The sequence below is a fragment of the Euprymna scolopes genome, chromosome 1 (assembly GCF_053919585.1).
Source record: "Euprymna scolopes isolate OS-2025 chromosome 1, ASM5391958v1, whole genome shotgun sequence".
Classification (NCBI taxonomy): domain Eukaryota; kingdom Metazoa; phylum Mollusca; class Cephalopoda; order Sepiida; family Sepiolidae; genus Euprymna; species Euprymna scolopes.
Window position 1 is genome coordinate 82,031,590 of NC_136482.1, and position 12,559 is coordinate 82,044,148.

At 32.1% G+C, this 12,559-nt stretch overlaps 1 protein-coding gene across 11 annotated transcripts in view; it reads left to right on the plus strand.

The window, feature by feature from the left end:
- The window catches only part of LOC145243562 (putative phospholipid-transporting ATPase IIB), a 392,356-nt gene that overhangs the window by 329,773 nt on the left and 50,024 nt on the right, over positions 1-12,559 (plus strand). For all 11 annotated transcript variants that reach the window (XM_080106777.1, XM_080106576.1, XM_080106656.1 and 8 more), the window contains 4 exons: positions 2,254-2,367; positions 2,734-2,901; positions 4,911-5,057; positions 9,990-10,070. In XM_080106777.1, the coding sequence (XP_079962903.1) occupies positions 2,254-2,367; positions 2,734-2,901; positions 4,911-5,057; positions 9,990-10,070 (510 nt within the window). The remainder of the gene's footprint in view (positions 1-2,253; positions 2,368-2,733; positions 2,902-4,910; positions 5,058-9,989; positions 10,071-12,559) is intronic.

Consider the following 12,559-nt stretch of genomic DNA (forward strand, 5'->3'; position numbering starts at 1 on the left):
AAGCATCAATCACGTTAAAAACAATGATTACAATTATTGAAGAGTAATATCTTCTAAGAGTAATTTTCTCACTCTATTGTAAAATTTCCTTCTAAACCAATGTTTTCTAATATCCCACCTACAGCATTCTATTTGACAACTTTATTCAGCATTAAATAACTCGTGTTAAATATCTGTTGATATTGCATAAATTAATCAGTCACAAGTTTAACTAATTTTCACTTTTTTTTTTTTTTTTTTTTTTAGGATCATTTTATTAACTATTATTTTTCTGAACTTTTTGAATAATTATTTGTATTATTTGAACTCCTGTTATCCTTAATGTTATTTTCACAACAGTTCAGATGATGTAACTCCTAACCTTTTTCAGATGTATCCCTGTAGATTAAATAAAGAGTTCCATTCAAAATTCTGTGCAGATTCTTGAGTTTGACAAAAAGATTCCCAAGTTCAACAAAATTTATCTGAAAAATGCCAGAGGTTACATTGAAATAAGATATTGAAAAATATATTGTACAAGAAATAAAATTATCCGAATGGATGAAATTCTCAGATAGTTACTAATTAGTAGGTTAAAAAAATGTTGTGAGCACAATATACAAAATGAAGACTATGGTCCAAAGCGCATACACCTTATATATAAGTAAAGGCAGTTTTCTCGTCATTTGATTGATGTTAATGTCTATTTATCACTCATATAAGGTAAACATTGGTTTGCCTTTGAGAAAAAATTGTATTTTTGATTGATTTTAATATTTAATCCTGATTGATATTTTTATGAGTCATAAATAAAGGAAGATGGAAGAGCTTTTATCCTTACCAGGGTTCACAGTCTTTGAAAGTCCTTGAATTTTGAATTTCGCCTTGAAAAGCTCTTATTTTTATTATTACCCTGAAAATATGGAAAAATTTTTGAAAATGTATTGAAAAAATCATATTCTTTATGTCGAGTAAAAATTGGTGTGAAATTATTGAAAATAAAATCAAAATAAATACTATTAAATTATTTTTTTAAATGTAAATAAAAATACTTCATACCATTAAAATATTTTTTAAATATTAAAAATAAATAAAATCGAAATAGATTTTTCTAAAATTGCATCATGTTATTGCATACAAAAGTTACATCCCTTCATCACAAAACTACCTGATGTTTTCCATATGATAACATTGGGTAGTTTCGTGATAAAGGGATGCAACTTTTGTATCCACAATACTGGAAATTCCAAATTTAAAAGTAAAACAAACACAATGTAGACCAATCTAAAATGGGGAAAATAACATTTAATTGCACTTGTCTACCCAAATATTAGTGAGTCAGAAAATGTAAAAATGATTGTCAACAGGCATATTGTTGTATCAAAAGACATTTGTTTTGATCAAAATGGGTGAAAGTGCCTTGAAATCACACGTGGCTGGCACTAAACAAGACTTTCAACCATTAGTTGATTTTGTTGCACATTAGATAACTTCATGTAAATAACTGTGTAATCTTTAAAACTACTTCATGAAATAAAAAGATGTGAAATTGATTTTTTCCTGTTGTCAATAAAGATTTTGGTTTATCATATTATTATTCATATATGAAATTTTGTTTATAAAATTTGAATTCTGTTTGGAGAAGGCTTTGAAAAACTTTGGAAAGCATTGAAAGTCTGTACAAACCCTCCACCCACCATCACCTACAATTCTGGGAAAAAATTTAAGAACGCAAGTTTTAAAAATTAACTAAGACTCTCATTCAAGTGTGAAGAGAGAAAGAGAAGGGGGAAAGAAAGAGAGATGTTGTGAGGTGAGGAAAGGCTAAAAAAAGAAGGAAGGAAGAAAGAAAAAATTCTGGCCCCAAATGCAATAGCAAGTGTTTTAGCTAACTAATTATTAGTATCACCATATTCTAATTGCCTTGGTTAGTGCATCATATTTAAAGCCAGAAGTTGTGAGTATGAACTCCATTGAGGCATAAATATTTTCTTTGATTTTATCTCCAAATGAATTAAACATGTTAAAATTCTCTCCTCCCCCTTTTTTTTGTATTCTACGGAAATTAAGACCTGGGTGATGTCAGCTAGCACTGCTAGTGATACAAATGAGAGAGAGAGAGACCCCGTTTATTCATTGATGGTTGGATAAAAATGTAAAATATAATGAAACAAAATTTTTTTTTTACACTATTGCATGTTAGATATAAAATATGTGCTGTATATTTTTGTATTTTTTCATGTCTATTTTATGAAATTTTCTTTTTCTTTTCAGGTTTTGTATGAACAGTTCAATTTTTTCTTGAACTTGTATTTTCTTGTCATGGCAATATCACAATTCATCCCAGAAGTCCGTATTGGTTATTTATATACATATTGGGGTCCGTTGGTAAGTAATCTGTTATTGTATAGTTTTTTGAATTCCTAATAGTTATTAATACAATGTATTTTACTATATTGCACTTGTCATACTGGTGCTAATATATTGTCTCTCATCTATCTCTACAGCATCATTAGTAGCATCAAAAAAGCAGAGATGTTGCATACGTAATTTACTGGTTTTTCACACATTTTTGCTTTGTTTGGTCATGAAAATAAATAACTTCAGAAAATTTTTATTGATTTTTCAATTATTAAGTTTATTGTTTTTAAATGTTTTTTTTTTTAAATTTTTCTATATAGTATTATATGTGTGTGGTAAATAAATGAGCTACCGACTTCATTATAAAACAATTCTTTTCCTCTTGTCTTGCAGTGTTTTGTTATCTTAGTGACTATGATCCGAGAATGTTTGGATGATTATCGACGATACCGAAGAGATAAGGAAGCAAATTCCCAACTCTACATGAAACTCACGAGAGAAGGTTTGAAACCTATTCCCAGTTCCACAATCAAAGTTGGAGATTTAATTACTGTTGAGAAGGTAAACAGCTTCTGCCTTAAAAACCAAAAATGTTCTCTTCACTTGGTTAACATCCTACTCAAAATGCCACCAAAAGAGATTTTTTTTTTTTTTTTTTTTTCGTATTCCTGTGGAAGAGGATTATTCAGGATTTATTTCAGCATCATGATTATTAGTTTTATTATATTCAGTATTCAAAGAGTTATTTTGCCAAACTTGTTACAATTAAAAAATTGAAAAAGATTCTTTCTTAGATTATCAAGCTGTTTTTATGTATGCCACTATTGAGATATTGTAAGTAATTTCATTTTTTTTCATACGTATTGTTATATGAATGCACTCCTGAATGGATAATTTCTGCATAAGATTTATTGATTATAAACAAACACAAAATTCTCTCCTCTGTAAATTTTTACCTCAAGTATTTAATGGTTAAAGAAGTCAAACCAACCATTTGTAAAAAAAAAATCCTGTGAAAATATTTCTTTTAAAAGCATTTTTATGATGATAGTTTTTGTTTGTACTGAAAATGTAGAAATAGGGCAAATTGTGACAATCCTTCAACGAATGTACCTTCAAAGTTATAACGAGTGTTATTAGCATATGCACTTTACGTTTGATGGATAGAAAAGATGCTAAATGTTAGTGACCTGCTGATCTTTTTCTCCATCAAAGCCATTAAGTTAATTGTATGTTCAAAATGGATTGATGGACACAGGCAGCAAATTATATTCTACAAGTTTTCCTCCCCCTCTATTCTTTATCCTTTTTATTTTTTTTATTTTTAGATTATTTGCTCTAAAGTTGTGTTCTAATTTTTATATTTTTTTATATTTTTATTTAACTTGTACTGGCTCCTTTATTCCTCTTGCTTTCCGTCTCTCATTTTCCTCGTGCTTTCTAGTTTTCCATCTCTCCTTTTGGTCCCCTCGACAAAAGTGGGATTGGACCTAGTAATTCACTCCCATTCATTCACACTTTTCTCAATAACCATACCTTGGATTTTTTAAAAATTTTGCACAAACATTAGTCAGGGTGAAAGATTTTCTGGAATAACTCTGGTTGCTCCCCACACCCACCCACATCTAACCAGAGGTCATATTAGAGGTAAAATTGCCTCCAAATCATTTGTCCTTCCATTTCTTTGCATGTTACTCAATAACCACTCATTGAATTCAAAAAAAAAAAATTTACACAAACATTAATCATGGTGAAAGCAAATTTTTGCCAGAACGGATTTTCTGGGATAACTCTGGTTGTCCGTTCGCACTTTTCTCAGTAACTACCCACGCCTTGGATTTTTTTTTTTTTAATTTTGCACATACTTTAGTCATGGTGAAAATAAATTTTGTACTTGTGAAGGAGGACCCTGCATGGGCGGCTTGTTTCTCATTTTCCATCTCCCTTTTTTCAACTAGTTTTCTATCTCTTTTTACTCTTGTTTTTCATTTTTTAATCTCTTTTTTCTTGTTTTCCATCTCCTTTTCTCCTTGTTTCTCGTCCCCCTTCCTCCTTGTTTCTCGTCCCCCTTCCTCCTTGTTTCCCGTCCCCCTTCCTCCTTGTTTCCCGTCCCCCTTCCTCCTTGTTTCCCGTCCCCCTTCCTCCTTGTTTCCCGTCCCCCTTCCTCCTTGTTTCCCGTCCCCCTTTCTCCTTGTGTTTCCCGTCCCCCTTTCTCCTTGTGTTTCCCGTCCCCCTTTCTCCTTGTGTTTCCCGTCCCCCTTTCTCCTTGTGTTTCCCGTCCCCCTTTCTCCTTGTGTTTCCCGTCCCCCTTTCTCCTTGTTTCCCGTCCCCCTTTCTCCTTGTGTTTCCCGTCCCCCTTTATCCTTGTGTTTCCCGTCCCCCTTTTTCCTTGTGTGTTCCATTTTCCTTTTCTTTTCTTCCCCTTTTTTTATGTTCTGCCCTTCCCTTTCTTTTTTCTCTTGTTTTTTGTTGCTCAGTTTATTTTTTGTTCATCTCCTTCTGAGCTGTTGTCTGTTTGCTTTGTAGAACTATGCCTCACCTAAAAATACTCCTTTTTATGTGTCTTTTAGAACCAACGAGTGCCTGCTGATATGGTGTTGATTCGAACCACTGAGAAAGGAGCAGCTTGCTTCATCCGAACGGATCAAATGGATGGAGAAACGGATTGGAAACTAAGACTTGCTCTACAGTCTTGCCAAAGTCTTCCATCGGATGCTGTGAGTAGATCAAAATTAAAAATATAAACTGAACTTTTGAATTAAAATGAACAAATATAAACAATTTGCCGAGTATTTACAAAGAAAAGTATTCTTTTATGGGTTATATTGGTAGCATGATCAACCTTGTTGCAAGGTGATATGAAATTGTATCATTAGTCAATAAACAATATCAATTTCTACTTATTATTCACTCATGATAAATAAGATGAAGGATATCTGATATATAAGTTTAAAAAAAAATTTGCATAATCTTTGCTTTTTGGTCCCCCGACAAAAGAAGGTAGGACCTGTAAATTCTCCCTTGTCTGTTCGTCTGTTCGCACTTTTCTCAATAACTATGCCTTGGAATTTTTTTGAAATTTTGCGCAAACATTAAACATGAATAAAAAAAATAACTGAACGGATTTTCCGGGAAACTTCGGTTGGCCCCCTAGGGGGGTGCCTTTTGGGTTAAAATGGCTAAAATTGACACTTTTGTGCCTATTAAAAAAAATTGATGCCTTGGATTTTTAGGAAACTTTCTGAAAAGTTGTAACTAACTGATTTCTACATAATTTTGTTTGTCTATACTTCGTGATAACTCTTGTGTGTGCCCCAGGGGCTCTTTTAGGGCTAATAAAAACACTCCATACTATTTTACCATATTTGTCCAAAATTTTCTGTGTATGTCTATTTAGCAGTTTTACATGGTGCTGAACTCAAATTTAAATGTGTTAATGCTTTGGCGACTTTTGGGGTAAAATGTGTGTGTGTGGGGTAAATAATGGACTTAGTCATTTCTTTTTTTGCATAGTGCAGAACTCAAATTTACCCATGTTGAGGCCTAAAACTGCACTGTTTGTTCATTTTCACCAGGATTTGACATCCTCTGGAGACTTATCTGAGACTTAAATGGGGGGTGGTGGCAAATGCTGAACTTAGTCATGTTTTTTATGCCTCGTTCACTGTGAACTCACGGGAGACCATGCATGCTTCACTTGTTATTTTTAATTTTTCTTTCAAACTATAAATAGTTAACGCAAGAAAATAACAAAGAGTAGGCACCTTTTTTAGTGCTGATATTCATAAATATAATATTTATAACTAGCAGTTCCGCCCGGCTTTGCTCAGGCCCTATGTACTGTTCATAAGATTATGTGCATATGTATATATTAAAAGTGTGAATATGTAAAGTAATGCCTTTCTGTATAATAGTCTTCCTTAACTACCATAGAGAAAAGACAGACATTTTACTTTTATAGATATATATATAGATAGATAGATAGATTGGATGCAATATATAGTAATGATTTAAAAAGTATATCTAAATAAAAAAGACTCATGCGCCACCACCGAGAATTGAAACCAAAACGTTCAGCTCACAATTTATTTTGCCTCTGCCATCAATGATTGGGTTATGAAAACATGCTTACTGCAAGGCTAAAAATTAAAACATGAACCAATAGCTACTACGTTATGCATTCGTAATGCCGGCATTCGACCTTCACCTGGCAAATTTGATTTTTTTTTAAATTTTCACACTTTTGCACCGATTTTTCCCAAATATAAAGTTTTGCATGGATTCAAATACCTTATACATGAAGTTTAATGTCTGCAGACCAAAAACTCTAAGAGGAGTTTGGTAGGCAAAATTTGTTAATCAAAAATATATACATATACATAAATATATATGGAAACAATTTTGTATTTACTGTAAACTTTTTACACAAATATTATGCAAGTATAAATCATGTAGAATATCTGCATGAATATAATTACATGTAATAGTTAACTAAAGATGATTATCCCATTAGAAAACCGAAGCAACTAATAGGGAATTAATTAAAATGAATGTTTAAAAGAATATGCAAATTAGCTAGATCTTTTGCTAGTGAATGCCATTCCACAACCCATATATAAGAAAATTGTACTTTCTTTTTAAATAAATAGAAAAGAGGGTTTTTAATATGAATATCAATATGCACAAAAGAAAAACGAATTTATAGGAGTATAGAAGATAGGCAAAGACTAATCTTTTTAATCCATGTAAAGAAATATAAAGTCCTCCCCCCTTTTTTTTTTAAGTGGATTCAACATTTTTTAAAAGAATAAATTTTCCTTCAAAGTTCTAGTATTCATTAGAATAAATTCCTTTGTCCTTTTCATTAAAATCTTATTTTATTAAAATAATCACTACTTATCAGGGCTAAATACCATTCAGGCAAGAAGGATCTTATAAGAGATTGATGAGATGAACCATTTCGAATTACTAATGTGTATGATTTATAATAACTGAAATCTGTTGGCATTAGATTTGAAGATAATCCTGTTGTAATTTGTATGGAAAAAATTCTGTGTTAACATGTTCCTCAGATAGGAATCTCTTGCAAAAAAGCTCTGTTTAATACTATACACATGATGGTAGAAATGAAAGGTTTTTTTTTTTTTTGCTTGTGATAATAAAGCAATGTCTCAAAAAAAGAAATCCGATCAGTGCTCAGTTGAGCATTTTTCTATAGAAATAATTATAAAGCCGAAAGAAAGAGAGATTAGCAACATCTCTTCTGTGAAAAGTCATGTAAAAAAAAAAAAAAAAAAGAGATCATCTTCTACTATATTACATATTATATATTTTGAATTCTGTTTAGGAAACAAAGAGTGCTCTAATCAGTACTTCTTCAGGTTTGGTACCAGTACTCCATCTTAAAACATATTTGACTTTTACATAAGTAAGGGTAGGCACTTTTTAGAGTGGTAGAATGATGCAACCATTTTTCAGTAACCTTAACAATAGATTGGGAATAAGTCTTCGATTTTTAGATCTGGATATCAGATTATGGTGTGACAGACTTTTTATCAATTTTGTACACTTATAGATGTCATGTCAATTTTGTACACTTACAGATGTCATGTCAATTTTGTACACTTATAGATGTCATGTCAATTTTGTACACTTACAGATGTCATGAGAAAAATTCGAAAGACATTAATTGTACTTCCTTGGATTGAAGGTGTGACCCTATGACCTTTCCAAAAATTAATTTTGAAAAATAGTAACAAAGTTTAAAAATTAATATATCAGTTCTTTTTGCAGCTAAAAAAATAGATTATTTTTAAGTATTTAGATCTAAAATAGGATCCATGTTATTTTATTTTTTTTTTGTTTAAAGATTAACTAAAATAGCATTTGACCTCTTTTAAAAAAAAAAAAAAAAGTATTAAAAAAAACAATTGACAAATAGTCTAATTGAATGTCAACAAGTTTTTAAATATCCATTTCAATGTATCATTTTTCAGGTGAAATCTGTTAATTGTATCCATGAAAAATATAAATTAAATTGACCGTTTTGTTGATTTAGTGTACCAAAACTTGAATATTTTGATATTATTTGATAACATCTTAACATGATTTAAAAAAGAGTTTTGAAATAATTATTTTCATTGCATAAGTTTTTCATATCAAAATTAATTGTATAATGGGCCCTAGAATAAGACTGGTTATTTTTTCTAAATTGATTAAAATTTGATCACAGATAACACAAATTCTATTTTTTTATCATGGTTCTTATGTGGCTATGATCAACATTAAAAGAGCTTTTTACAGCTTCATTATAAAAAAAAGAAATGTTTATTGAATGGTAAATAAATAATTATAGAATTATTCTATTTATAAATGACTAATAAAATCCTCTTTTATCCAACAAAATTACCCAACTCCTCTACACATTTACATTGACGGGTCTAAAATAGATGACAGCATAGGATGTGTTGCCATCCGAGACAAAACTATATCCCAAAAATACCTACACTACAAATCATCCGTTTATAGTGCAGAAGCCACAGCAATCGAATTAGCTCTAGATATAAACTTAGAAAATAAAGGTAAAAAAATGTATCATATTTATCATAAAAAAAAAATGGAGATATAAACAACCCCTTATAAATGGACTACTAAATAAAATCACCATAATATGAAGGAGTATAAACCCTATTTTTACCGTGCCACACTGGCATCAGGGGAAATGAAAAGGCTGACTCAGCAGCTGATGTAGCCATTAAAATGTAACAATCTGATATGAAGATTCTATACACAGATTTCCAACAAACCATTAACAAATACATTTTCACTAGATGGTGGGAAGCAAGGAACAACTGCCCTCATAACAAATTGCACCACATACCTTCTACCATCAAAGAATAGCAACTGGGATATGGGAAGCAGAGAAAAGAAGTAATCCTAGCCAGACTACGTATAGGTCATATCTTCATTGCACACTCTTACATTCTAAAAGGAGAAGATCACTCCGTATGTATACCATATCAAAAACTTAGGCCCATTAAACACCTACTAATTGAATGTAAAGCCTTTGAAATCATATCATCTCGAGTCTTGCAAGTAAACAACCTAGAAAAACTTTTCAGCACTTTACAAATAGAAGATATATTAAATTTCCTGAAAGAAAATTGGAAATCTAAAAATAGAAAAATACCCACTCCTATTCTACAAACTAAAAAAAGATTACACAAACCAGGAATACATCAGCAAGCCTAAAATGATTCCATAGACTAAAATGCTTCAATAAAAAGCCTCCATTTGGACCTAGAATGACCCTGTAGTGATAGATAAGTGGCGAGCATGAATAAATAAATAAATAATCAGATAGTGTACCATATTCAATATAACTTGTTCTGGAAATACTATTATAAAAAAAACCCTTTTTTGTCTTAAAATGAACCTATAGTGTTTGATTAGCTGTTAAAAACAAGCAGACAAACATAAATAACTAATTTATGATGGTTCAAATTTTAAATGAATCCCTAGTTTAAAAATAAATAGAAAATAAACTTATTTAAACAAGTGTAATTAAAGTATGTGCATGCCTGTCAAGATTCTTTATTATTTACAAAAAAAAAAAATCAAAACTTGTTAATATTTCTGCTATTTTTCAGCACCTCCTGGATATCACTGCACACATCTATGCAGAAAAACCCAGCAAAGATATCCATTCATTTGTAGGAACCTTCACTATGGTAAGTAAACAAACTTCGTGTTTGTGTATTTTTCAACAAATTTTATACTTTGTCTTCTATTAATCTGAATAGTCAAACAGGAAATCTGTTCCAGATGAATATTGGTCCCCCGATTTATCGGAAAGGGAGCTATGTTTTCAGTGGTGTCCGGGCTTCCAGACTGTTGCCAGATAACCATCCATTAGTTTTTCCTGAAATTTTGCCACAAATTGTATTTCATCAAATAGATGTGCACAGTAAAAAAATTTTTTTTACAAAAATTCCTGTTGTGCCCCCAGAGACTCAAGAGATCAAAAATAACCAAAAATGACACATTTTGCCCCATAATTTTTGATCCATCCATTAGATTTTTTTAAAACTTGGCTAAAATGTGGAGCCCATTGTTCTTAATATAAATCCAGTATGGCTGACCCTGGACAAAATTCTGGTTTGCGTCCCTGGGGACTTTCAGTGCTAAAAACGCCTCTTTTTGTGGCTTTTTTCATATTTCTCAACAAAAACCTGATATGTCTGACTATATAGTGGTTTTTCACGGTGGTCAAGTCAAATATACATGTGTTAATGCATGAAACTGCATTGTTATCTATTTACACTGGTATTCACATTCATCATTTCTTCTGGTGCTACCAGATCAGGCTGCCTATTGGCTTCCTGAGACGAAATGCACCTACATCGATTTCTGTTTTTGTTTTCTATCCTCTTTTGTAAAACTTAATTATGTTCTACAAAAACAAAATAAAAACAACAGCCCCCTCCCATTCCCCCCTCCGTTTTTCCTTCCCTACTTCCCGGTTGACCCTGTCGGCAGGGCATTAGAATACGCCGACTGCCCCCCTGCAGAGGGTAAAAGTCCCTCAACGGGGCTACCTGTTGGCCGTGGGTGGTAGCCCGTGATGCCTAGGAAAAGGATCCTGGTGGCTGAGCAACCGATGCCTAGGGAAAATAAAGGTATCTGTTGCAACACTCTACTTTGGCCTTGTACTAGGCTAGACGGGCGGTTGGAGAGGTCCGATCCAACCAATCGGCTAGTCATGTCAAGCCCTAACACTTACACTGAAAATGTCAATTATAACAGCTAAAAAAAAAAAATAAAATAAAATAAAAAAAAAACTTAATCCAAAGATGATACATTTCATTACTACAAACATAGACAAAGCAGGTAAGTGTTAGAAGGCGATGGCAAGGGCCAATCAATTGATGAGACAAAAACCACACAACTGCTCCCTAACTAACGTTTCTATCAAACTGGGAAAGAAGAAACTAAAGGAGGAAACAGGAAATGATGGAACAAACTCAATCAATTGAGTATATCTCTTTTGTATCCCTGGGATGAAAGGGCGAATGGGTTTCCCCCCTAACATCTCCCAATTTTGGGCTCCGAGGAGGGTGGGGAGCAAGAGAGATGAAAATCTAAACAAACTTCTATGGATATAATAAACCCAAACAAAAAACCCAGAAATCAAAAAAATACAACAAAATCGAAAAGAACCCACTCTGACGTAACCAGCTCAGACAGTGAACAAGAATATAACTATGAAATAATTGATAAAGAAAAATATCCAAGATTCATAGTAATGGAAACCTTAGAAGGAAAAAAGATCAGCGATCTATCTCCATTCTTAATTGAAAAAATTCTGTCTCAAAACAGCAACCCAAAAACAGCAAAAAAAATGAAAAATGGCAATCTACTTGTCACAGTCGACAACTATAAAGACGCAAAAAACATCTTAGAGATGGAAAAATTCCATATCTATAAATGCAAAAGTTATGCTCATGAAAGACTAAACACATCAAAAGGTGTTATAAAAAGTCATGAATTAACCTTGGCTACAGCAGAAGAAATAGAAAATTACAGGGAGTAATCGATCACGTCCGAATAAACATAAAAAGGAATGGTCAAACCATACCTACAAAAACCTACGTACTAACTTTCAATACACCAAAGATTCCCAAAGAAATAAAAATTGGATACACAATAGAAAAAGTAGAACAGTATATACCAGCCCCTCTGAGATGTTATAAGTGTCATAAATATGGACATAGCAGAGAAGCATGCAAAGGACAGAAAGTATGTGGAAAATGTGGCTTAAAAGAACCTAACCATACTGAAAGTGAATGCCCAAACGAAACAAAATGCCCAAATTGCCAAGAAAAACACCCAGCATACTCTAAAATATGCAAAATCTACACAAAAGAAAAAGAAATAGCCGAAATAAAATACAAACAAAACGTGCCCTTTCCTGAAGCAAGGAAAATAGCAAGCTCTCGAGAAAAAATAAACACTTACGCAGACATTACAAAAATTTCAAACCAAACAAACCAAACCCAAAACTAAGACCTACTTAAACTAATCTCCGAACTCAAAAATCTAATTGAAACTTTAAAAACTAACCAAAACGAAAACAAGAAACAAATACCAGTATCTTTGAAAACTCAGCCAAATGATCTAAAACAAATCCCAAAGAGCAAAAAAGAACCCGAACAGCAAA